Genomic DNA, 27,089 nt, shown 5'->3' with positions numbered 1-27,089 from the left:
GAGAAAGCAGGGGTTGGGAGTATACCAGGAGATCCGTTGAAAGTCTTCTTTGAGGGATAGGAATTTCTGTAATTGGAGAAATGTTTCCTTTGGTTGTTGAATCTCTGTTTGTAACCTGGCTTCTGAGCAGTCATGGCAAAGGATTGTGGTTCATCAATGGCAGCCTGATGTTCAATGAGTTGCTCGTGTCCAAGTAATTCAGACTGAAATTCTTCAAGAGACATAGTGGTATTCTTTGTTATCATGGAGTAGGTCATGACAAAAGAATTGTAGGTGGAGCTTAATCCACCAATGATGTAGGATACAAGGTCATCATCGGTGATGGGGCTGCCGGCGATAGCTAGCTGGTCAGCCAAAGATTTTGCACTTCGAATAAAGGTAACACATGGATTATTACCTTGTCTGAGAGTCTGAAGTTGGCGTCTCAATTGAGTGACGTGAGACCTTGATGGAGAAGCATAACGAGTGGCAAGGGTTTTCCATACTTGATTGGAGGTTTTACACCCATAAATAGTAGGCACAAGTGGAGCAGTTAAGGTTGCAATGAACCAACTGAGAATACATTGGTCTTTCTTTTCCCAGAGAATATATTCTGGATTTGGGACATCAGGAGTAGTTTTGTCCGGAGAAGATGGAATAAGCTTTGGTGGGCATGGCTCAGAGCCATCAACAATGCCCATCAAGCCGTTAGTTTTGAGGATGGGCTTAAATTGAAATACCCATCCGAGATAGTTGCTGTCATCGAGCTTGGATTGACAGAGATGCGCAATGTTTGGCATTGTGAAGGATAGAGCAGCGTCGCTGGATTGCGTCATGAGTGCTGTATCAAGGACACGGCAAGGAGATGCGGCTATGGTCTAGTGCGGCAAGGAGAAGAACAGCAATGAGGCTGTAATTTGGTGCAGCAAGAAGAAAGAAAGTAGGTGCGGCAATCTGGTGCAGTGCGGCAATGTTGGTGCAGTACAGCAGGTGCGGCAAGAGAAAAGGTGATCTGAGGGCAGCAAGAAGAGCTGCGAATTTGCCTGGAGAAGAAGCTGATTCCGTTGAAGAAGGCCCAAAAATTTGAGAGGGTCAAGGATCTTATTGAGAGGGGTATGAACCGTAAGGCTCTGATACCATGAAAGAAAGCAAAGAAAATTGCTTTTGGCGGAATGAAGTCTCAGCTTCGTTCTCATTGTATATATAGGCAAAGAGTTACAATTGTAATCAAGTTTGACAAACCCAAACTTGATACAAACTAGGAGACCTAATTCAATACAAATAAGTAAAACAAATACAACTAGAACACTAAAGAGAAGAGATAAGAACAACTATAAGGATAATACTAAAAGATAAGAACAACTATAAAACAGACTCTATTGGTTCCTTAACATCTTCTTTACGGCAAATGCTTAAAAGGAGAAGGCGATCACTGTTGTTATAATCGTCAGAAGCGTTTGTGTGGGCGAGGTGAGCGGAAGCAAAGCTAGGGCATTTGATGATGGAGCACCAGGATTTGTTTGCGCAAATAAATCTCACGAGGGATTTGACTGGCAGTGTCAAGAGAATTTCGCGTATGATTTCATCTGGAAAATGGTGCGCCATGTCTTTGATCTCTGACTGGTTCTGACTTCTGAGAGGAAGATAATCAAACCGAGCCTGATAAATACTCATTAGAGAAGATAAACATAAGGGAAATGAAAAAGAAATCTCTAAAATATCGGGCTAAATGATGAGGATAACACCAAACTATATAGGGTAAAGCTTAGATCATAACAGTATATATATATATGAATAGCAAACAACTTCAAACACCAAATTAAATTACAATTTTTATTTTTTATTTTTTAATTTACTCAAATGTTCAGAATATCATTTTGAACCATATTATTCCTTAATTTACTGGTCAATAGAACCAAAAAACAAAATGAACAACAACAATTAAATTTACGAAAGAAAAAAAAAAAAAAAAAAAAAAGGGAATTGAGAGGCGACATTAATATATATATGATGACCGGAGTCTTGTGGAAACAGTGGCTTGCTTTGAATCTCGTGACCTAATTGGTCAGGATTAATAGAGTTTGCAAAAATACTAGCGGCTTAATCTTTGATTTTTTATTTTATTTTTTTAAAAGAAAATACAGGGGTATTTTGAGAATTTAGATATGATTTAATGAAAATCCTAACGAAACGGTGAAATTAAAGAAAAAAAAATGATATATTAAATTGAGATTTTTTCAAATTTAAAGAAGTAATTGTAAAAATTAAAGACAATTAGGAGAGGGTAAGTGAAATTTTTCCAAAAATATATTTACTCCTAAAATAAAGGAAATAAGATTAAAAAAAATGTGTAGTCAGATATTTAAAAAATTGGACAAATAATAAATTTGTGCTTGGATGTACAAGTCAAATAGAAATACGAATCCAAATCCGTTTGGGAAAAGAGCCTAAATTGCTATATATGCATGCGATCGCTATTACTTTCGTTAATCCTATTCCTTATACAACTCTTTCTCTCTGCCATGGCGCAATATTTTCTAGAGGAAATCGTTCGCGAAATTCTCTTGAAACTACCCGTGAAATCCCTCTTGAGATTCAACAGCGTCAACAAAGAATGGCGCTCCATCATCGAAAGCCCTACCTTTGCTTCCGATCACCTCGCCCACATAAACCGTTCCGATAACAACAGCACCGGCCGCCTTCTCGCTTTAAAGGTTTCCGACGAGACTTATTGCCCTTCCAAAAACACCACAGCCATCATCACCGCCTGCCTTGCCAAACAAGAAACAGAACAAGCATGCCAGTATAACGTCAAATCATTCGATGAATACACTGACTTGAGTTTCTCACACAAAAGCTCGATTTCTTTTTCTTTTGAGGTTGTCGGTTCCTGCAATGGGTTAATTTTGTTAAGGTGTTTCTGTGGAACCCATTGCTTGAAAAATTAGTGACCCTTCCTCAACCCTGCGCCTACGAGACAGGGTACGTTCACCCGCATTCTACTTCCTGGGGATTTGGGTTTGATTCACGGACAAACGACTGCAAAGTAGTAAAAATTGATTCTCAGGTTCAGATTTTCTCACTCGCTACGGGCTCTTGGAAAAGCAGTAGAGTCGGCGCTCCTCCTGCGTGTAGTTCAAGTAACCGTGGTCCACAACCTTTCATCAATGGGGCTATTCATTGGCTTGCTTCAATCAGGATTGGCAACGATGCTAATCAAGTGATCAAGTATCAACGACAGTCGATCTTGTCGTTTGATATAAGTAATGAGATATTTCGTGAGATAATGCTACCGAAAACGCTGTCTATTCATAGCCCAAAATTCTGTTCTATCACAGAATACGGAAAATCACTTGCGCTGTGTGTTGGAGGAATTTGGTTTAATTCTTTGTGGGTGATGAAAGAATATGGTGCAGCAGAGACATGGACCCAAGTTTTAAATCATAACACACTAGTAGGCTTACCAAAACCATTGGGTTTTAGTTCGAGCGGCGCGGCACTGTTGAAAACTTCTTATGTTCCTAAGTGCACAAAAATTAAAACAGAGAATGCACGTAAGGGAGCCTATTGCTTTGCTGGTTCTTATGTGGAGAGCCTCGTTTTGCTCAACCAACCAAAGTTTTCAAGAAAACGACCAAGAAGAGGAGAATGGATGGGTTAATTGATCATCAGCCATGAGTTTCTCGGTTACAGACTTCATTAATAGGTAAACATGTGTAAGAGTTTGCTATTTGCTACAATTGGTGATGTATATATATATATATGGTGAATGGTGATGTATCATTTTACATATACATAGAAAGGAAATGCATGTGTACAATTTCTTCATTGAAGACTGTTTTAGTTAGCGTCTTCTATATTTTTACTGTCTCTTTCATATGTTTTCTTTATATTATTACTGAAAAAAAAAATCACTCTATCTATCAATCACTTCTCTATGCTATGTCCCAAAAATTGCCTTACAGTTGTGATTCTAATTTCTCACTAAAACTTGTTTTTCAATGTTCTGTTTTAAAACTTATTTGTACAACAGCTTGTCTATGTGAAGTCTGAAAGCTGTAACCTCAACCCATTGTGCAAATGAGACATGGGCTGGCCCTTAAGAACTAGTAGCGAAAAACTAATAGCTAAAATGAAATGAAAAAAATTATATTTTGAGTAGTTAAAATGAAAACTCTCACCAAAGATGACTAAAGAGTAACTCTGTAAGTCATAATAAAAAATGACGTGCCTTTTGTATGATAGGAAATTTTCTCATCGCAAAAATTTGCTAATAAAGTAATATGCATCCCTTAATATGTAAGAAACACATGTTTTTTTTTAATAATATGTGCTTCTCACAATTTTTATTTTTTATTTTTATGAGAAATGATTGGTGTCAATACAATATTAGCAACCTCACCATTTTTTTTGTTTTTTTGATTGATTAGAAAAAAAAAAAAAAAAAAAAAAGTATACTTTTTTATAGCATCTCCAAAAGCCTTACTATTTTAACAATCTACTTTTACTATTTTATTTAAATATTATTTTTTAAAAATTTGTTTATTATTTCTTTAACTAATAAAGGAGGTGAGAGAAACAGAAAAGAAAAAAGGGGAAAGAGTGGAGAGCCTTGTTTTACTCGATCCACGAAAACGAGGGAGCAAGAAGGGGAATAGAAGAGCAACGAAGCAAAAGAAAGACGTGATTGACTGCTTGGAAACTACCATAAAAAGAGAGTGAGCAAGAAGATCAGTAAAAAGCAGAATATGGACTCTGCTTAAGCATTAAATATTAGTTTCTGTGTGTACAGTTTCTTTATTTCAGATTGTATTGATTCACTTTTTCTTATGAATGCTTGCTATTTGCTACATTTTTATCAATATTGTTGTGGTTGATCAGTGCTTGGTATATATGTTGTGTGATATATCATTGCTGTATTTGTTGCGAGTATAGTGTATGCTTGGTATATATGTTGTGTGATATATCATTACTGTATTTGTTGGGAGTATAGTGTCTTACATTGGCAAAGTAAGTGGTTAACATACTTAAATGGACCCAAAACTATTAGCTTAAATTTTGTGCTAAAATTATGTCATAATACGTATATTAACTTACTCTTATGTATCATAGTTAGCCACCAACAAATTTTCTTTTCAAGAAAACTAGGATTCATAGTTAGCTTCCGACAAGATTTTTTTTTTTTTTTTTTTGTCAGTACTGTTCGTCTATTTCAGGTGTTAGGAGAGATTAGGTCAAACGAAGGGTAGACGAAGAAGAGAGGAGGACAACTCTAAACGCGCCGTTTAAGTAAAGTGAAAACGCTCTGTTTCAATATTGTTGAAAAGCACCCTTATTCATTTAAGCCTTTGCCAGTTGGCGTTAAAGAGCCGCAACTAATCGTTGCCCATTCCAGGGAAGGCTTCACTAACACAATGAAATGCCCAATAAAATTCTTAGGAAACACATGGAAATTATTAGGTCATAATAGGAATGCATATATCAGTGGCTTGCTTGAAACTTAAGAGTCTTTACTTGATTCGGGATGTATGATGATTGGATTCTGGATGAATATTTTCATCCTTGGCTTGACTCAATACAGGAGCTCTCATTGCTTAGTTTGTGGATTAATTGTTACTTGTTCAAAAGAAAAGACTAAGACTGTTTTAATTGTTGTTTGTGTTAATATGGTTTTGCTAGTTAATTTGAGACCAATTATGGTTTTAGTGGGCCACTAGTGGGCCCTTCTCGGTTCGCCTTTTACTAGAAACATTGTCTTTTGAATTTTATATAAAAAGGTACTGAAAATACTCATTCAAACTTGGAGAATGGCTTGCTTTGCAGTAATGGCAAGAAAGTGACGTTATGTGGATGCATGCATGGTGCAGAAGATGATACTATTGGATATTGATCATATTGTAACATTTAAAGACATATTTTGAAGTTTAAGTTGGATTTAAGTTTCCCTTTTTTTGGCAAGTCGGCATTGAGGCAGATTTAGGTCTTAAGTTGATCTTTATCTGATTAATTGGTGTGTAAAGCATAATCCAATCATAACCTTAGGCTACTTTTGGTACATTGGAATATTGATTCCTTGAGAATAGGATGACTATTACTAGGAATACAAGAAGCTAGAATGAAATAACCATTCCTATTATTTCATATGGTGACAACATAGGAATGACCAAATTTTCTCACTAGAATTGAATCGAATTTCCAATACTCTAGCTCTAAAAATTATTTCCCATAAAACCTATTTTTTACACCAAAAAAAAAAAAAAAAATACTACTAAAAAAAAAAAAAAAAAAAAACACTTCATCCCATGGGTGGCCAGCCACCCTAACATATAGAACATATAGAAGGTACTCATTTTATATTTTACAACTAAACAATCTTCTAATTTATGCAAAAATGAAGGAAGAAGAAGTGAATCGATTCCAGATTCAGGAGTGGTACCCAAAATTTAAATCTGTCTCCATTAGAATCCAAAATTTTAAACAAATAGAACGTGAATTGCCTCTTCATTTCCACTTCTTTCCATGAAGGTTATGTTGCTAGAAAATTTATGTTTGCATGAATGTGCGGTATGAAGTTTTCCTATTAACTTGTCTTAATTACTAACTGTTTTTTTCTTAATCTTGAATATTATGACATGATTAGTAAGTGTTGGAGTCATTATTGCCATTTAGTCGGTTCAGTTTCATTCTGACCAATTTTACTATCTTGCACTCAAAGGCCTTTCTTTTGTCGTATTCATATATTTTAATGGTGGCTTTGAGCAGCTCCTACCAAGGGTAAACATATGTATGTCTAGATGGCTTTACAAGAAAAAATAAGATAAATTCAACAAAATTAATCGTGAGAATCATAATTTATGAATAACTAACAGTATACCCATAATCTCTGAAGATCTTTGGTACAATTTAGAGATTTTACTCATTCCTGTATTTGAAATGATTTGTGCTTATTTTCATATTTTTGAGACATATAGGGCTGTTTCATGCTATCTGTTCAGAACTAGTACACTCAAGGCGCAATCCCAGCCTGGTATTTGTCACTACATTTTATAAATCATGTTAATTTTGAGAGTATAAGCCTAGAGTAGGATGAATTGCTAAGGGATATAAATCATTAAGTCCTTATTTAAGGTAAAGGCTTTACCCTATGTACATTCCAATTAAAAATCAAGATGCTTACAACTATTAGAGAAGCTAATTTTAATCCAAAAAAAGAAAGAGAAATCTCCTTGGGAGCAAACGTCGAATTACATGTACAAATTACTACAAAATGTTAGTCTAAAAGCAAAAGTAGTTTATTTTGGATGAATACAAATCATTTCATCCAAGATAACAAAACGCAACACCAACTGACAAGGGGACAATGACCATCCACCCCCTCGAAATTGTGTGTAGCTAGCTACTCCATGCCTGAATCTCATAATTAACACAATTTTTGTGTCAATCAAAATTCCCTGTCAACACATAATTAACAATTGGTAAGTTTATCATGAGAACTTTGACTATATATATATATATATAAGGGGATGTATTCGGATAGAATAGAAAGAAAAGACAAATTATAAATACCTAAAAACCAAGGCACGCTCAGTATGTAGCTTAAAACCAATCTCCATCTGCAATCTCTTAAACATATTTGTCATAGAAGAGCTGCAATGTAAGACCTCCACCTCTCGCAAGGCAGTTGATTTCCGTAAGTCAGAAGAGTGGATGGTAAATTGAGGGCAGCTCTTGATAACCAAATGCCTTAGGTTTGCCATTGCACCTTCATCCTGTATCCAGTTTCCAAAGTCCTCTTCCTCCAATTTTAGGGATTGGAGTTGAGGAAACGAACGTGCATGGAAGTGAAGATCTCTAGGAAGACAGCAACAATATAGTTTTAGTATTAAAAGTTTAGGAAATTTTCCCAACACTTCCATGCTACTGTTATGTAAGTCCACCCGCTTTAAGCTTATCTTGGTGATTGTCTCTGGAATTGAATCAGGAAGCTTAACCACCCCCGTTACAAAACTTGAAATGTTCAATGTTTGGAGATGACTTAAGTGGTGGACGCTTGGGAAAGTAGCTTTAAAATCAATTCTATCTAAGCACCAGGCTCCCGAATTATATAGCCCTAATTTCCTTAAATTAGGAAGCTTGCCCTCGACAATGAAATGCACAATTTGTGAGTTCATTGTAATATTGGAAAGGACTTGGAGGCTCGACCAAGCTGTGACCAAGGGGAAATTATCAGGTAAACCCACATGCCCCTGCAAGTTCCTTAAACGCGTCAGCCTTATTATCGAGTGCGGCAAAAATACACTAGCCGCTCCACCTTGTGTGTTTATGGCAAGTGTTTCTAGATTCTTCAGGTTGCCAATAGAATCTGGAATAGATATACAAAATATCTTCAAGTACCTCAAATGGATCAATGTTCCAATCTCTTCTGGAACAAAAATGGTAACTAGCTCCAAATGAAGTACACGAAGCATTTTCAAGTTGTTGTGGACCCACTTCCAGTGGATTTCCTCAAACTTCAACCTAAAGTCACTTCCAAAGGACAAAAAAGAACGAGCATATGAAGTGCTAGAATTGTTTGAAGAAATGAATTGATGAAGAATTCTACTTTGGATGGAATGTCTGCGAGAGGTGTTCCAGGATGAGTTATCATCTCTATGTACATAAAGAAGTTTTTCTTCCGCGCTCTTGGTTATGCATAGATCTCGCAGAAGATCATGAATACGACATGTCTTCGCTCCTTCATCTGACCTCCTAGTAGCCACTTGGATCAAATTTCGATCAATAAGCTCCTCTACGTAGTCATCAGCAACATCTTCAACGTTTCGTCTGCCAGTGTGCTGTATGAATCCCTCAGCTATCCATAGTTTGATCAATTCCTTTACAGGAATCTCAAAATCTTCTGGGAATGCACCAATATACAAGAAACATGGTTTCAAGCGCCGTGGTAGGTAGGTGTAACTTAAGGCCAGAATGTCTCTGCATTCAGTAAGATACCAATTTACATCGGCAATCACTTTCGACCATGTTCGATGTGTCTTCTCTTTGTTTGCTAAAAGACCCCCCAGTACCACAATTGAAAGTGGCAACCCACGGCAACCTTCTGCAATTTGATTCCCTAGAGCTTCTAGCTCAGGAGGACATTCTCCTCCTCGAAATACTTTTTTACAAAAGAGTTCCCAGCTTTCATCTTTGTTAAGAAATTGGAGAAAGTAAGGAGGAGTAAGACTTGCATGTAAGGCCACTTCTGTTATGCGGCTGGTGATTAATATTCGGCTTCCATTGGAGTTATCAGGAAAAGCATCTTTTACCTCATTCCAGACTTGGGGTTTCCAGATGTCGTCCATGACTACTAGGTACCTCTTCCCTTGCAAGCATTTGAGCAACTGTTCTATTAGGAACTCTTTTGCCTCTTCGTCACTCGTCCCTTTGAGTTTTGATGTCAACTCATCTGATATTGGCATCTGAGATTTTAAAATTTCAATCAATAACGCGATCATTATTGTAGATTTTTTTGGCAAGAGTAGTTTTTCCCAACCCACCCATGCCAATGATTGAAATGACATCAAGCTTTGAATTCTGGGTTCCATAAGTAAGCTGATTCACCAATGTATCAGAGCCATGAACAAAGCCAACCACGTCATCTTCCTCGACGCATGTCCTACGTTTGTGCAGTGCCTTCTCCGCTTCTGCGTCTACCCTTGCTTCAGTTCTTTCAATGCCGTACTTTTCTATATCATCGTAGATTTTGTTGATCTCTTTGTTGAGGCATTCTATCTTCTTTGCAACATTGTGAAGCATTATTGCGTGCGCAATGCTATTGATTATCTTTCCCGCGAAATTCCTCTTCCTTCGTTCTTCGACTTTGAGGATGAATGTGTCGATAACATCCTCAGCCTCGTACGCAACTTCCGTGATATGCCTAATTAATGCCTTAACATTTTCATGCTCGTTGCCTTTCCCTTTGGAGTTCTCGAGGAAGATCTTTATCCTCTCGAGCTCCCTTTGAAATGACTTGACTTCATTTTCCACTCCAGATGGGAAAGTTGCTCCTTCTATTAGTAGCGGTAATTGCTGTAAGAGAACATTAACGACAACGTCGGCCATTGTTGCTGGTCTTCCCTCCAATTTATATTTTCTGCGTCTTTTGCTTTTAAGCTTTTCTCTTTATAGGGGTTGTACTGGTTAGGAAAAGATACCCACAGGTTCAAAATTGAAAAACATCGCTTCACATTTCGAACGTGGAGAGCAGCTACTGAGAACCTGAGACAGAGAGAGGGAGAATGGGGAAAGCAATTTTCAAAACCTTACTAAAAAAATGCACTTTTAAATTAAATCATAAAAAATAATTGTTCGGGATTGTGTTTTCAATAGGTAAAAAGGAGATTGTTTTTATAAAAAAATACACACAATTTTAAAAGTTAAACTATAATTTTACAAAATGCTTAATCTTGTTTTAAAAAATCACATTTTCAAATTGCACGTTCTCAAATCGCATTTTTTAAATCACACTTTATAAAATCACAAATCGAAACAAACCTTAAACTGTAAGGAAGATAAATAACAGTGGTGCTATTTAGTATTTCCACGTTGCTTACACTAAATAAGAAGGATGCATGTCAAGTTCTAAAAATACCTCAATTCAATAAAATAACTTCTTCCCGATTTTCAAAGTGAGCGGCAAGTCCAAATGTATCGAGAAGGCCTTATTAGATCATTCACCCTAGACTAGGCAAAAAAACAAAAGAACTTTATCAAAATAGAATCATTAACAAAACAATCTCAAATACCTATTATTACTCTATCAGATATATACAAATCGGCCAAAAGCACCAAATTTGCAATGGACTAGAAAATAAAAGAAAACCCCAAAAAATTGTGATCCATACATACCTTTGGTGAGAAGCCCGATAGTGGTGGTGGTGGTGAGAATGGCCATGCGGAGGCAGGGAGCTGCAATCTGATGTATGGAGGAGATTTTGGGTAAACTTTCGGTAACAGAAGGTCGTAGAGGTTGGTGCTTTTAATTTGGTAAAGAGCTTGGGGATCTACTTCCACGAAAATGCTCTTAAAAGCATCTTTGAATGAAAGTACCTTTGAAAATGTCAGCGCTTTGAATAAGCTGCACCACTCATTGCACATGGATAATTTTTCTTCGCTTTCGGCGAGTCAAAAAGTAGTGGGAAAGTAAAAATGGTTGTATCTTTTCTTTTTCTTTTTTTTTTTTGAGAAAACATCCATCATAACATAAATCAAGCAAAATGCTGTTCTGCCAGTACAATCTCTTGAACACAGCGTGGACAATCTAACCAAAGCTGATCCAAACTTCAAGATAAAGCAAATTTTGCCAAACAATTTAACATGACATACAATCCAGGATTGGAAGAAATTCAGTAGAAGCTTGGAAGAAATTCAATCATCTTTCAAGCAGCTAATGCCTCTGCTGCCTCTGGATCAGAAATATATTGTTTAGTAGCCCAATGAGCTGCCACTACACATCCAGAATGATCACGAGCAATAAATCCCATCCCCATCTTTTGTTCTCTTGTACCAATGGCAGCATCCCAAAACACAAAACATAGCCCATGAAGTCCAAAGTTGTGCAAATCCCAGCTTTCTCATGATTGCCTCTAAATAATCCCACTCAATTCCTATCATAAGCCTTAGAGTTTAAGAGCCATGAAACCATTAGCACCTCTCATCCTTCCTTCCATAGAATGAAGAGCTTCAAAAGCTACAAGAATATTGTCAGTGATAAGCCTCCCTGGAACAAATGCACTTTGGCTTTGAGAAATAATGAAAGACAGAACCTTCTTCAGCTTATTGGCTAAGACTTTTGCAATAAGCTTGTAAAGAACATTACATAGGCTTATAGAGCGATTCTCTGTTACAAGAGTAATAAAAGTTGAATTTATAACGTAATCAAAAGTTCCCAAATTTAAGAAATTGAGCACTACTTTGCATATCTCACTCTTTACAGTCTCCCAAGATTGTTGATAAAAACAAGCTGCATACCCATCAGGTCCAGGAGATTTCAAAGGATGCATCTCACAAGATTGTTGATAAAAACAAGCTGCATACCCATTAGGTCCAGGAGATTTCAAAGGATGCATCTCAGACAAAGCTTCTTCAATTTCAGTTATAGTGCAGTCCTTAATAAGCTGAATATTCATTTCCTCTGTTACCCTTTTCTCCACACCAAATAAACATTCCTCCAGATGAGTCACAGATTCTGACGTGAAAAGTTTTTGATAAAGTTGGACAAAAGCATGACCAATATCTCTGGATTGTGATCAAACTCTCCCTGAATCATCCATGACTCTTCTAATATGATTTTTCTTGCGCCTATGAGTAGCCCAAGAATGGTAGAAAGGGGTATTACGATCCCCATGTAGATACCAATTCTGTTTAGATCTTTGCTTCCATTTTAGATCATCTTGTTCCAAAATAAGATCAATTTCAGATTGTAGACATTTGATCTCCTCCCTGTTATTTTGACCTTCATTACATTGCAAGTCTTCTAACCTCCTTGATTTCTCCCTTATGGTATTCCCTAATTTGTTAAGACTCCACCATGAGAAAACAGACTGGCAGTGTAGCAGATTATGGTGAGCATCATGATTTCTAGCAATCCCTTCATTCCAAGCTTCTTTAAGGACAGTACCATATTCCTCATCAAGCAACCAGCTTGCCTCAAACTTGAAGCCCTTCTTAAAACAAGATCGTTCCTCCTCTCTTTCATAAAAAGAAACAACTAAAGGCTTATGATCAGAAGACCTTTTTAAACTTAATTTTTTAGTACTTAAAATTTTTATTTTATTTTTTATTTTTTTCTATTCAAGTTTTAAATTTTATTATAGATGGTACCTTACTTATAAGAAAAGACTAACTTACTACCTCCTTCACATTCCGTTACACTTTGTCCCACGGGTTATCACAGACAAATGCCCTTGCAATAAGCAGTTGATTAGACAAAGGAAACACAAAGAAGGGGAGAGGAGTTTTTTCTGCAAAATGAGCCCTCGGCTCTTTCTATTTTTCTGCATATATCTCTCTTACATTCTATTTTCCAGCAGCACTTCCACACAAAACAAAAACAAGTTTTGCAATACAATCTTCTAGAAGTCTACGTGGAATCACAACAAAGACACACTTTCACCTACCACTTTAACTAAGGTATAGTAAAACACATTAATTTGTAACACAAGGATTAGTATCAAAAGGCTTAGTTATTTTTGTATGTTATTACAAATGAAATATGCTTATATCAACATGGTTTTTAAGAATTTTGATTTAGTATTTTGATAATTTGATTTGGTTATGGTTTCCTTTGAAGTGTTTCTTATAATCATAAGATTGTAAATAAAACCATGTATAACCACAATGTTTTAAAAGTAAATAAAACTCCCTCATTGTATTTATACAATATGAATGGGTACAGTTGCTACAATTGTTGTTGGATACGATGATTAGATATTGAACACAATAGAAACTCTATTCCCTACCTATCTCTTGATCTGCAACAAACTCCTTCTGAAGTTGGAACTCTTTCTCTGCTATTCTTCTTGCTTGCTCCCTCAATTTTCTGCAATATTTGCTTGGTTGAGAAAAACGACGCTTTCCTCATGATAGGAATCAACAAAACAATAGCGTCCCTGACTTTTAACGCCAAGAGACATAAATTTTTTGCTCTTAGGATCATACGAAACTACCTCTCCACTGTCTGCTTTCCATACTAGCTCGCCTCTTCTAGTAAAACCAAAACCAGAAAATGGCACTGGTATATTTAGTGCCTAAGTTAAAGGTTTGGTCCATGACTCTACTGCACCATATTCCTTCATCACCCACAAGGAAAAAGATGCAACTCTACCCACACGCACCGCAAGAGAGTTTTCATATACTGTGATAGAAAAGACTAATGGCCATGGGAATAGAAATTCTATTTCTTTTGGTAGAATTATCTCACGAAATGTCTCGTTACTTACATCAAACGACAAGACCGTATTGTGAAAAACATCAGGGCCAGTCTGGGTTATAGTAAGCCAATGGATAGCCCCATTGATGAAAGGTCTCGGTTCATAACGACGTTGAAAACGACACAGAGGAGCACCAACTCTGATGCTGCTTTTCCAAGAGCCAGCAGTGAGTGAGAAAACCTGAACGTGAGGATTAACTTTCATACTGGAAATTTTCACTACTTTGTAGTCGTTTGTCCGAGAATCAAAGCCAACCCCCACCCAATAGAATCCAGCATATAGTCTTCACACTCTGTATTCTGGGGTTTAGGAAGACGCACAAATTTTCTAATCTATGAGTTCCATAGAATAAGTATGTTGATGTGATGCTTTAATAATACCAACCCGTTGAAGGAACCAACCACCTCAACCTGCATCCCGAGGTTAATCTAGTCTTGTTCTTCTGTTACTTGTTTGCCAAGGCAAGCGGGGGTGACAATGGTGCATTATGGTGGTAATGTGGGAAGTGTTTCCGTCGGGTCTTCTTTACGGAGAAGGCGATCACTGTGAAGCGTAAATCTCACGAGGGATTTGACGGGCAGTGTCAAGAGAATTTTGTGTATGATTTCCTCTGGAAAATGGTGCGCCATGTCTTTGATCTCTGACTGGTTCTGACTTCTGAGAAGAAGATAATCAAACCGAGCCTGATAAGTACTCATTGGAGAAGATAAACATAAGGGAAATGAAAAAGAAATCTCTAAAATATCGGGCTAAATGATGAGGATAACACCAAACTATATAGGGTAAAGCTTAGATCATAACAGTATATATATGAATAGCAAACAACTTCAAACACCAAATTTAATTACAATTTTTTATTTTTTATTTTTTAATTTACTCAAATGTTCAGAATATCATTTTGAACCATATTATTCCTTAATTTACTGGTCAATAGAACCCAAAAACAAAATGAACAACAACAACTAAATTTACAAAAGAAAAAAAAAAAAAAAAAAAAGGAAATAGAGAGGCCACATCAATATATATATATATATGATGACCGGAGTCTTGTGGAAACAGGGGCTTGCTTTGAATCTCATGACCTAATTGGTCAGGATTAATAGAGTTTGCAAAAATACTGCAAAAATACTACGGTGAAATTGAAAAAACAAAAAAGATGATATATTAAATTGAGATTTTTTCAAATTTAAAGAATAATTGTAAAAATTAAAGACAATTAGGAGAGGTTAAGTGAAATTTTCCCAAAAAAATATTTACTCCTAAAATAAAGGAAATAAGATTAAAAAAAAAATGTAGTCAGATATTTAAAAACTTGGACAAATAATAAATTTGTGCTTGGATGTACAAGTCAAATACAAATACCAATCCAAATCCGTTTGGGAAAAGCTTTCCAGTGTCGGCCTAAATTGCTATATATGCATGCGATCGCTACTATTCCTTATGCAACTCTTTCTCTCTGCCATGGCACAATATTTTCCAGAGGAAATCATTCGCGAAATTCTCTTGAAACTACCCGTGAAATCCCTCTCGAGATTCAACTGCGTCAACAAAGAATGGTGCTCCATCATCGAAAACCCTACCTTTGCTTCCGATCACCTCGCCCACATAAACCGTTCCGATAACAACAGCACCGGCCGTCTTCTCGCTTTAAAGGTTTCCGACGAGACTTATTGCCCTTCCAAAAACACCACAACCATCATCACTGCCTGCCTTGCCAAACAAGAAACAGAACAAGCATGCCAGTATAACGTCAAATCATTCGATGAATACACCGACTTGAGTTTCTCACACAAAAGCTCGATTTCTTTTTCTTTTGAGGTTGTCGGTTCCTGCAATGGGTTGGTTTTGTTAAGGTGTTTGTCCGACACCCTTATTCTGTGGAACCCATTGCTTGAAAAATCTGTGACCCTTCCTCAACCCTGCGCCTACGAGACAGGTTACGTCGATGTTCACCCGCATTCTACTTCCTGGGGATTTGGGTTTGATTCATGGACAAACGACTGCAAAGTAGTAAAAATTGATTCTCAGGTTCAGATTTTCTCACTCGCTACGGGCTCTTGGAAAAGCAGTAGAGTCGGCGCTCCTCCTGCGTGTAGTTTAAGTAACCGTGGTCCGCAACCTTTTATCAATGGGGCTATTCATTGGCTTGCTTCAATCAGGATTGGCAATGATGCTAATCAAATGATCAAGTATCAACGACTTTCGATCTTGTCGTTTGATGTCAGTAATGAGATATTTCGTGAGATAATGCTACCGAAAACGCTGTCTATTCATAGCCCAAAATTCTGTTCTATCACAGAATACGGAAAATCACTTGCGTTGTGTGTTGGAGAAATTTGGTTTAATTCTTTGTGGGTGATGAAAGAATATGGTGCAGCAGAGTCATGGACCCAAGTTTTAAATCATAACACACTAGTAGGCTTACCAAAACCATTGGGTTTTAGTTCGAGCGGCGCGGCACTGTTGAAAACTTCATATGATCCTAAGTGCACAAAAATTAAAACAGAGAATGCACGTAAGGGAGCCTATTGCTTTGCTGGTTCTTATGTGGAGAGCCTCGTTTTGCTCAACCAACCAAAGTTTTCAAGAAAACGACCAAGAAGAGGAGAATAGATGGGTTAATTGATCATCAGCCATGAGTTTCTCGGTTACAGACTTCATTAATAGGTAAACATGTGTTAGAGTTTGCTACTTGCTACAATTGGTGATACATATATATATATATATGGTGAATGGTGATGTATCATTTTACATATATACAAAGGAAATGCATGTGTACAATTTCTTCATTGAAGACTGTTTTAGTTAGCGTCTTCTATATTTTTACTGTCTCTTTCATATGTTTTCTTTATATTGTTACTGAAAAAAAAAATCACTCTATCTATCAATCACTTCCCTATGCTATGTCCCAAAAATTGCCTTACAGTTGTGATTCTAATTTCTCACTAAAACTTGTTTTTCAAATGTTCTGTTTTAAAACTTATTTGTACAACGGCTTGTCTATTGTGAAGTCTGAAAGCTGTAACCTCAACCCATTGTGCAAATGAGACATGGGCTGGCCCTTAAGAACTAGTAGCGAAAAACTAATAGCTAAAATGAAATGAAAAAAGTTATATTTTGAGTAGTTAAAATGAAAACTCTCACCAAAGATGACTGAAGAGTAACTCTGTAAGCCATAATAAAAAATGATGTGCCTTACGTATGATAGTGGACATGTGACATTTTATTAGGTTAGATGGTAGGAAATTTCCTCCTTGCAAAAATTTGCTAATAAAGTAACATGCATCCCTTAACATGTTAAAAACACATGTTTTTTTTAATAATATGTGCTTCTCACACACACACACACACACACACACATATATATATATATATATATATATATATATATATTATGAGAAATGATTAGTGTCAATACAATATTAGCAACCTCACCAAATTTTTTTTTTTTTTTTGATTGATTAGAAAACAAAAAAAAAAATTCACTTTTTTATAACATCTCCAAAAGCCTTCCTATTTTAACAATCTACTTTTACTATTTTATTTAAATATTATTTTTCAAATATTTGTTATTATTTCTTTAACTATTAAAGGAGGTGAGAGAAACAGAAAAGAAAAAAGGGGAAAGAGAAATCATTTTTTTTTATTATTATTATTCATTTGGTGAGTAAATAGTACCCACTATTAATAGTGTGGACTGTTCACTAACTATTTTTTGGGTCAAATTGGTGAGGCTGAAAATGAAGGTTTTTAGGATTTTTCACCAAATTGGCTCACCAAAATAACCAAAAAATGGTAGTGCTCTAATTTGCTCATATTTTACCTATATTCTTCTACAAATTCAATATATCAACTATTAAATTTGTAGGGTCGTCTACCATTATCTTATGTGGGTTCCGCATAAATCCACAAATCTAATGATTGATTTATAAAATGAGATGAACAAAATATTGACATCAATCATTTTTCTTAAAAACTATATGACATCTATTATTTTATTAGATGAGTTTGTATTTTTGTCCATTTCTTCCAATCCAGTTAAAAAAAATTTATGTCCATTCTAAAATCCAAAATGAAATCTCCATAACAAAGGATAGAAATTTTCTCCAAACTGGACTGAAGGAAATTCCTCCAACCTATTCTATAAAAATGACAACATGTGAGAAGCACATGTTTTTTTTTTTTTTTTTTAATTACATGGACAAAGTTGGAAAAAAAATTTATTCAAAAAGCATGTGATTTCTCACCTGTTATTTCAAAAGAGAAATGTTAGAATCTAATAAAACTCTTATATTTTGCCCATCAAAATTCTAGGTGGCAAAGTGTCATTTGCCAAGTTGAAGTAAAAGGGCACATGGCCCAAGTTGATGACAAATGACACTTTGCCACCTAGGATTTTGATGAGCAAAATGTGAGAGTTTTATTAGATTCTAGTATATCTCATTTAAAAAACATGTGTTTATCACATAAAAAGTGACACATATCATTTTTATAGAATATGCTTTTTTTTTTTTTTTTTAATTAACATGTTCACACAAGGAAAGGGGGAGGAAGGATTCGACCTAGTGATGTCCACTTTATGAAGCGTGGTTCACAGTCGATTGAATTACCTCTTGGGGACGGAATATGCCCAATTTTGAGAAAAACTCCATCCCTTAATTAACAAATCTGGAACATCAACGTGACAAATAGAAGAAGGATCCTGATCTGCTATATTAATTAAGGGATCCTTTGCAGCAAATATAGAGGAGACATATATATATATATATATATATATATATATATATATATATATATGATCATGTCTTTTGTGGGTGGTTGGAGTCTTGCGGAAGCAGGGGCTTGATGATAGAAAGATAAATGATTTGTAAAATGAGATGGCAATCATTTTTCATATATATATTATTTTTAATAATAATCAACACATGTCACACTATCATTGATGCTAATATGACACATTACTGAGTAATTCTAAAAGACATACTTGTGTCCTATTTGTGTTCTACTAGAATGATGTCGTTATTAAAATCACGATTTGATCAAAATTCAATAATAATCAATCACAAGTCCAATGGTAATTTTAATAGCCACATCATTCTTAGTAGGATACAAGTAAGTATTCTAGAATTACTCTACGTACATTACTAGATTTTATCAACTTTTCTTTTTATTTTTGTGCTCAAAGATCATAATATATATATATATATATATAGGAGAAATTTCACTTTAACCCCTGAATTTCCATCATATTTCCAATTATCTCATAAAAAATAAAAAATAAAAAATAAATAAAACCTCTCAATTTAGTGTATTCAATGGAGAGGGATATCAAAATTCTCAAAATAGCTTCTTCTTTTTTTCAAGAAAAAAGTGAAGAAATAATTGCAAGGACTTAGGTGTTGGTAAGAATTTGACACAGTTTGCAAAAATACTCACACCTAAATCTTAGAAATTTTTTTATTTTAAAAAAAAATACATGGTTATTTTGAGAATTTTGACAAGATCGATTTAACGAAAAATTGTAATGGATTGATGAAATTGAATAAAATTGAAAGGTACATATATTAAATTAAGAGTTTTTATTTTTAAAATTAGAGAAGTAATTGTAAAAGAGACAATTCAGGGAGGTTAAATAAATTTTCCCAAAAAAAAATATTTACTCTACTTTAAAGGAAATAAGATTAAAAAATATATGTAGTTAAATATTTAAAAACTTGGACCAATGATAAATTTGTGCTTGGTCGTACAAGTCAAATAGGAATAGTACTAATCCAAATCCGTTTGGAAAAAGCTTTTCAGTGTCGGCCTTATTGCTATATATAAGTATCGCTCATTAATCCTATTACCTTATACGTACGCTCTTTCTCTCTGCGATGGCGCAATATTTTCCAGAGGAAATCGTTCGCGAAATTCTGTTGAAACTACCCGTGCAATCCCTCTCGAGATTCAACTGCGTCAACAAAGAATGGCGCTCCATCATCAAAAGCCCTACCTTTGCTTCCGATCACCTCGCCCACACAAACCGTTCCGAAAACAATAGCACCAGTCGGCGCCTTCTCGCTTTAAAGGTTTCCGACGAGACTTATTACCCCTACAAAAACACCACAACCATCATTACAGCTTGCCTTTCCAAACAAGAAACAGAACAAACGCTCGATAACGTCGTCAAATCATTCGATGAATACACCGACTTGAGTTTCTTACACAAAAGCTCGATTCCTTTTTCTTTTGAGGTTGTCGGTTCCTGCAATGGGTTAGTGTTATTAAGGTGTTTCAACACTCTTATTCTGTGGAACCCATTAGTTGAAAAATTTGTGACCATTTCTGAACCCCACACCGACTTGAGTTACTACGACGTTGGCTGGGGATTTGGGTTTGATTCACGAACAAACGACTGCAGAGTAGTGAAAATTGATTCTCAGGTTCAGGTTTTCTCACTCGCTACCGGCTCTTGGAAAAGCAGTAAAGTCGGCGCTCCTCCTGCGTGTAGTTTAAGTCACTGTGGTCCGCAACGTTTCATCAATGGGGCTATTCATTGGCTTGCTTCAACAAGGATTGTTGGCAACGATGATGATAAACGACATTCGATCTTGTCGTTTGATATAAGTAATGAGACATTTCGTGAGATAATGCTACCGAAAGGGCTGTCTATTCTTAACAATTGTTTTCGTAGCCCAATATTCTATTCTATCACAGAATATGGAAAATCTCTTGCGTTGTGTGTTGGAAAAACTAGGTTTATTTCTTTGTGGGTGATGAAAGAATATGGTGCAGCAGAGTCATGGACCCAAGTTTTAGCTCATACAACACTAGAAGATATCCCAAAACCTTTGGGTTTTAGTTCGAGCGGCGAGCTACTGTGGAAGACAGAGAGTGGAAAGCTAGCTTCATATGATCCTAAGAGCACAAAAATTGAAACAGAGAATGCAGCTAAGGGAGACTATTGCTTTGCTGGTTCTTATGTGGAGAGCCTCGTTTTGCTCAACCAACCAAATCTTTCAAGAAAACGACCAATAAGAGGAGAATAGATCATCAGACTTCATTTTTTGTTAGGAATAGGAATGCTTGTGGACTAAACATGTGTACGAGTTTGCTATTTGCTACAATTGGTGATGTATCATTTTACATATATAGACAATTTCTTTATATTGGTACTGAAAAAAATTACTCTTATCTCTTCTCTATATATACTATATATGTCCCAAAAATTGCCTGCAGTTGTGATTCTAATTTCCCACTCAAACTTGTTTTTCAATGTTCTGTTTTAGTGGAGCATCTTCTATGATCGATACTCTGTTTCTTTCAGATGTTGTCTTTGTACTGTTACCGAACATCGCTGTATCTCCATCTATCACTTCTCTATGCTATGTCCTGAAAATTGCCTTAGTGATTCTAATTCAAGAAATTAATATTGAAATAAATAAATAAATAGCGAAATAAATAAAATAAGAACAAGTTTGATAAGTTTACAACACAAAAGGTTTTACTTAATTGTAGAGCTTATAGATAAAATAAAATCTTAATCAAATTCCTTAATTATGGTGATTCAATCTCAATAAATCATCATCAAATTCCTAAAATTAGGCTAATCTATTCTTCATCAAAGATAATACAATCCTCATGGAATTCTTAGCTTTAGGGTCATTTAAATATACTCTAACACCAATTCAGTCATGGATAAGTGTTCGAGTATATTTGAATGACTCGAACAGTACTTATCACAACATGGTTGGGATATGCCATGGAGTCAAATATAATATCCACACATTTTGCATCACATATACCTAATACAAGCCATAAAATTTGAAATTCTTAGAAGTAATTAATATTAGAGAAAGATATATAAATGATAGAATTTGTGTTTTTTTTTTTTTCAATCATCTTCATAGTGAATAAGTGAATCCACTATTGAATTTGTGTAAGGTCCACATGAGTTCACAAATCTAATGGTTGATATATTGAATTTGAAAATAATAATAACAATAATAATGATTGAAAAATGGCTTAAAAATAATTGTGCACAAGAATTCAAAAATATAGGCTCACTTTAACAGTATTGTCACCCAAATAAGCTCTTCAGAAAAAATATATATATATATATATCTTCATCAATGGAGCCATCCATTGGCTTGCTTCAGCCAGGAGTGGCAAAGCTGTTGGTTACCGACATTTGGTATTGTCATTTGATATAAGTAATATTGAGCTATTTCGAAAGATAATGCTACCGGAAAAAATAGCTTATCTTTTCCCACCTCTCCTCCTGTCTATCGATCTTAGTATACGGAAAATCTCTTGCGGTGTGTTCTGTCTCATCAGATTCTTTTCAACATTCTTTGTGGGTGATGAGAGAATATGGTGAAGTAGAATCATGGAGCCAAGTTTTAATAGAACCAAAGATTCCAAAAACATTGGGTTTTACCACGGGTGGCGAGGTAGTATGGAAAACAGAAAGTGGGATTGCTTTATATGATCCAAAGAAGCCAAAAATTATGAATCATAGCGTTGAGAGAAGGTATTGTTTTGTTGGTTCTTATGTGGAGAGCCTTGTTTTACTCGATCCAAGAAAACGAGGGAGCAAGAAGGGGAATAGAAGAGCAACGAAGCAAAAGAAAGACGTGATATATTGACTGCTTGGAAACTACCATAAAAAGAGAGTGAGCAAGAAGATCAGTAAAAAGCAGAATATGGGCTCTGCTTAAGCATTAAATATTAGTTTCTGTGTGAACAATTTCTTTATTTCAGATTGTATTGATTCTCTTTTTCTTATGAATGCTTGCTATTTGCTACATATTTATCAATATTGTTGTGGTTGAGTGCTTGGTATATATGTTGTGTGATATATCATTGCTGTATTTGTTGTGAGTATAGTGTATGCTTGGTATATATGTTGTGTGATATATCATTACTGTATTTGTTGTGAGTATAGTGTCTTACATTGGCAGAGTAAGTGGTTAACATACTTAAATGGACCCAAAACTATTAGCTTAAATTTTTGGGCTAAAGTTATGTCATAATACGTATATTAACTTACTCTTATGTGTCATAGTTAGCCACTGACACGTTTTTTTTTTCAAGAGAACTAGGATTCATAGTTAGCCTAGCTCAGACAAGATTTTTTTTTTTCTATCACTGTTCGTCTATTTCACGTGTTAGGAGAGATTAGGTCAAACCAAGGTAGACGAAGAAGAGAGGAGGACGACTCTAAACGCGCCGTTTAAGTAAAGTGAAAATGCTCCGTTTCAATATTGTTGAAAAGCACCCTTATTCATTTAAGCCCTTGCTAGTTGGCGTTATAGAGCCGCAACTAATCATTGCCCATTCCAGAGAAGGCTTTACTACCACAATGAAATGCCCAATAAATAAACCTAGAGATGCGTTCTTTTAGGTACTTACCCTAATATAATTTAGGATTGTATGAATTTTTTTTTTTTTTTTTTTTTTTTTTGTGGGTGATTGCGTAAGAACAAAATCCAATATAACTAGCTGTATATTATCTAATTCAAATAAAATTGAGAGGATTCTAATTCGATTGCTATTAATTGCAATTGTGCACAGGTTAATTATATAATTTATATTGATTAGTACTTAAAAAAAAAAAAACCAAAAAAAAAAAAAAAACAAAACATAAAACAAAACAAAACAAAAACATTACATTGATTAGCTCTAGAATTCTAGAGTCCTTCCTGCTATGCTTTTTATAAATAAATATGCATTTCGCAATTTACAATATTTTTCACATTAGTTTTTCTTTTACATCCTACTAGATTCACATTAGTGTTATTGAAGATGCTTTCTAAAATTATCTGAAATAAAGAAATTTATATACATTTCTTTATATGTAATGACATTATATTTCTAGAGTTCTTCTAAATGTGATGTGGTTAATAGATCAAAATTCCATAATGATCATTTCAAATTCAATAATAATTTTAAATCAGTAAATTACCGCAACAGTACTAATTAATAAGATTAGAATGTAGCCTTTCAAATAATAAGTTTATATATATAATAATAATAATAATAATAAGGCATTATTACCAAGCATTTCTAAGAACAAATTAAATCGAAAATGAAAGCGTGTCGTCGTTTCTGGTTTTTCTCTTCTTGTTCACTCTCCCCTGCTGCAGGGTTTGCTCTGTTGCTTCGTTCAGTAAAACGAGGGTCTCCACATAGGAATTAGCAAAACAAAATCCCCACCGACCACCATTAACGTTATGGTTCACCATTTTTTGGCTCTTGGGATCATACGAAGTTAGCTCTCCACCATCCCTTTCCCACAGCAGCTCGCCAGCTTTTGTATAACCCAAAGGCTTCGGTATATTTATTGTATCAAAACTTAAAAGTTTGGTCCATGATTTGCATTCTGTCATCACCCACATACAACACATATAATGAACTGAAGCACTAACAACACACACCGCAACCATCTTTCCATACACTGAGATAGACAAGAATGATGGGAAAGCGTAAGCTATTTCAGTTGGTAGCCTTATCTCACGAAATATCTCATTGCTTACATCAAACGACACGACTATATTCTGAAAAACTTCTTTTTCAATCCGGGCTATAGTTAGCCAGTGGATAGCCCCATTGGTGAAAGCTTGCGTGCCACGGTGATCATTAAGGAAACGACACCCAGGAACACCAACAGCACCAATGGTTTTCCAAGAGCCAGAATTGAGTGAAAAAACCTGAACGTGAGAATCTACTTTCATATCACCATCGATTTCTACGTGATTGACAATTTTCACTACTTTGTAATCGTTTTCCAGAGAATCAAACCCAAATCCCCATCCGGTAGAAGCCCACTTGCAGCCTTCATATCCCGCATTGTCGGGTTTGGGAAGACTCACAAATTTTCTAATCGATGGATTCCATAGAATAAGGGTGTTGGTGTAACGCCTTAATAACACTAACCCGTTGCAGGAACCGACCACCTCAAAACTACGACTCAAGCTTTTGCATGGGAATCTCAACTCTGCGTATTCAACGAATGATTTGCTCTTGTGCTTGCCTTCTTCTGTTACTTGTTCGCCAAGGTAAGCGGTGACAATGGCGGTGGTGGAACCATCGTGGAGGCAATTGACCTCTGTACCGGAATGCTTTAGAAGGAGGAGGCGATCACTGTCGTTGTCGGAACCGTTTGTGCGGGCGAGGTGAGCGGAAACAAAGCTGGGGCTTTTGATGATGGACCGCCATGATTTGTTTACGCAAGTAAATCTCACGTGGGATTTCACGTGGGAAAGTCTCAAGAGAATTTCGCGTATGATTTCCTCTGGAAAATAATACTTTGCCATGGCTTTGATCTTCAAGTTTTCTCTGGTAATTAGTTCTGAGAGGGATCGAGATAATGAATACGTAATTAATAGTGGGATAGGGTCATAGGGATAGCAGTCTTATTGATTTAGAACACATTATGGATAAGATATAAGACTCCTAAAGTAATCTAATTACCATTTGGTCGTGGAAAAGTTTATTAGGATTAGGCGGCAAAGGCTTTTCTTTGGTCGTAGAGAAAGAAAAAGGATTTTTTTTTTTTTTTGGGTTTAACAATATTGTGTTGAGGAGTCTAACTAAAAAAATTAAGAAAAAAGTTCTGAAAAAACAATAAGCACAAATGTATTATACGGAGAAGTCTTTTAAGTATTTAACTACATTTTTCTTATATTATTATTTATTTTTAACTTGTACATCATAAAAAATTCACCTTAAATAGGGAAATCAACGCAAAATTATCCTTTGTGGAAGTAAGGTTCCGTTTAGAATTGTGAAAAAAAGTTCTTAACCAAGAAGCACAAATCTATTACACGAAGAAGTCTTTCAAGTATTTAACTATATTTTTCTTATATTATTTCCTTTATTATTATTATTATTTGATTTTTCAACTCGTACATCATAAAAATTCACCTTAAATAGGAAAATCAGCACAAAATTAAAACCTTCTGGAAGCAAGTGAAAGATTCTTTTTAGCCACAAAATTAGGGTTATAAGCTTTCCGTTTCACCAATCATTATTCTTTTTTTGCTGACTCATGATTACTGACGTGTCAGGTCGTCTGACACGTCAGTAAATCCTGCTGACGGGGCTTTCCTGACGTGTTTCGGTCGTGAATAATGTGGGTGTCAGGAAATGGGAATTCCTGACGTGTCATTTTTGGCACGTCAGGAATTACTAACGTGCTAAATCCAACACGTCAAGAATTTCCTGACGTGTTCAATTTAACACGTCAAAAATAATTCCTGACGTGTCAAAAATTGACACGTCAGTAATTTCCTGACGTGTCAAAAATTCACACGTGAGTAAATATTCTGACGTGTCAAAAATTCATAATCTCCTCCAAATGTGTTTTTTTTTTTTTTTTTTTTCTCTGGGCTGATTATAATTTGCAAGTGGGACAGTGTAAGATTCATAATTTCACGTACCAACCACACTGGTCTTGCATACAAGTACCAGGTCCTTGTGAAGTAATTATATTTAAAAAACAATTATATTTACAAAGAAAAACCTACCTAGCATAAGAAACATCATTTTGCATGCATCTATATTTTCAACGTACAATAAGTAATTAATTAATAGATATTCCTAAAAAAACAAAAATGTAACATCAATTACAAGCTCACAAATACTCAATCTCATACATTATTGAAACATCATGCGAATATATGACAAAATGAAACATACAATTCTGCAATATACAACATAATGTATATATTTTATATATTCTGCAATATATATATATATATTACCTAAAAACTATATCAAATAAAACAATATATGTAGAACAACACAATATATATATATATATATTCTGCAATAATAAAACAACACAATATAAAACAACATAAAACAACAATTTTATACTCTGCAATAATAAAACAACACAATATAAAACAACATAAAACAACAATTTTATACAACACAATATATGCATATATATATATTAATCTGCAATAATAAAAAACAATAGTATATATAAAATAAAACAAAATATATATATATATATATACCTGCAGGTGATCGAGATGGAGGAGCAGATTCGGCCGGAGAATCGCCGGAGACGGCAACGACGCTGTGGAGGCGGTGGCCGGCGACGGGGAGTGAGCTAGCTAGAGAGCGGTACGTACGGCGCTCCGGCAGAGA

General features: G+C 35.3%; 3 protein-coding genes and 1 pseudogene across 4 annotated transcripts; 3 read left to right on the top strand and 1 right to left on the bottom strand.

Moving 5' to 3' along the window:
• The first annotated feature begins 2,501 nt into the window (after positions 1 to 2,501).
• LOC132174494 (F-box/kelch-repeat protein At2g43270-like) lies at positions 2,502 to 3,640 on the top strand. Its single transcript, XM_059586143.1, has 2 exons — positions 2,502 to 2,820; positions 2,928 to 3,640. Exons 1-2 carry the CDS (start codon positions 2,502 to 2,504, stop codon positions 3,638 to 3,640), a joined length of 1,032 nt encoding a protein of 343 aa, XP_059442126.1.
• A 3,519-nt stretch (positions 3,641 to 7,159) lies between these two features.
• Positions 7,160 to 11,050, bottom strand: LOC132175723 (putative disease resistance RPP13-like protein 3; annotated as a pseudogene). Its single transcript, XR_015911733.1, has 4 exons — positions 10,867 to 11,050; positions 10,610 to 10,696; positions 7,546 to 10,236; positions 7,160 to 7,430 (listed from the first exon to the last, which is right to left on the bottom strand). The product of XR_015911733.1 is annotated as a putative disease resistance RPP13-like protein 3 (transcript).
• A 4,360-nt stretch (positions 11,051 to 15,410) lies between these two features.
• LOC132174490 (F-box/kelch-repeat protein At3g06240-like) lies at positions 15,411 to 16,562 on the top strand. Its single transcript, XM_059586139.2, has one exon. It carries the CDS (start codon positions 15,411 to 15,413, stop codon positions 16,560 to 16,562), a length of 1,152 nt encoding a protein of 383 aa, XP_059442122.2.
• A 3,260-nt stretch (positions 16,563 to 19,822) lies between these two features.
• On the top strand, positions 19,823 to 20,977 carry LOC132174491 (F-box/kelch-repeat protein At3g23880-like). The gene has a single exon (XM_059586140.2). It carries the CDS (start codon positions 19,823 to 19,825, stop codon positions 20,975 to 20,977), a length of 1,155 nt encoding a protein of 384 aa, XP_059442123.2.
• The last annotated feature ends 6,112 nt before the right edge of the window (positions 20,978 to 27,089 follow it).

This window comes from Corylus avellana, chromosome 3 (genome assembly GCF_965113065.1).
Source record: "Corylus avellana chromosome 3, dhCorAvel1.hap1.2, whole genome shotgun sequence".
NCBI lineage: Eukaryota > Viridiplantae > Streptophyta > Magnoliopsida > Fagales > Betulaceae > Corylus > Corylus avellana.
This window is presented reverse-complemented; position numbering and strand designations above follow the sequence as displayed.

Bases quoted from the DNA above. Each gene is read 5' to 3' on its own strand.
- LOC132174490 (XM_059586139.2), top strand. From the start codon at position 15,411: ATGGCACAATATTTTCCAGAGGAAATCATTCGCGAAATTCTCTTGAAA.
- LOC132174494 (XM_059586143.1), top strand. From the start codon at position 2,502: ATGGCGCAATATTTTCTAGAGGAAATCGTTCGCGAAATTCTCTTGAAA. The intron at 2,821-2,927 runs GTTTCTCACACA...TTGAAAAATTAG, and splicing joins CGATGAATACACTGACTTGA to TGACCCTTCCTCAACCCTGC.
- LOC132174491 (XM_059586140.2), top strand. From the start codon at position 19,823: ATGGCGCAATATTTTCCAGAGGAAATCGTTCGCGAAATTCTGTTGAAA.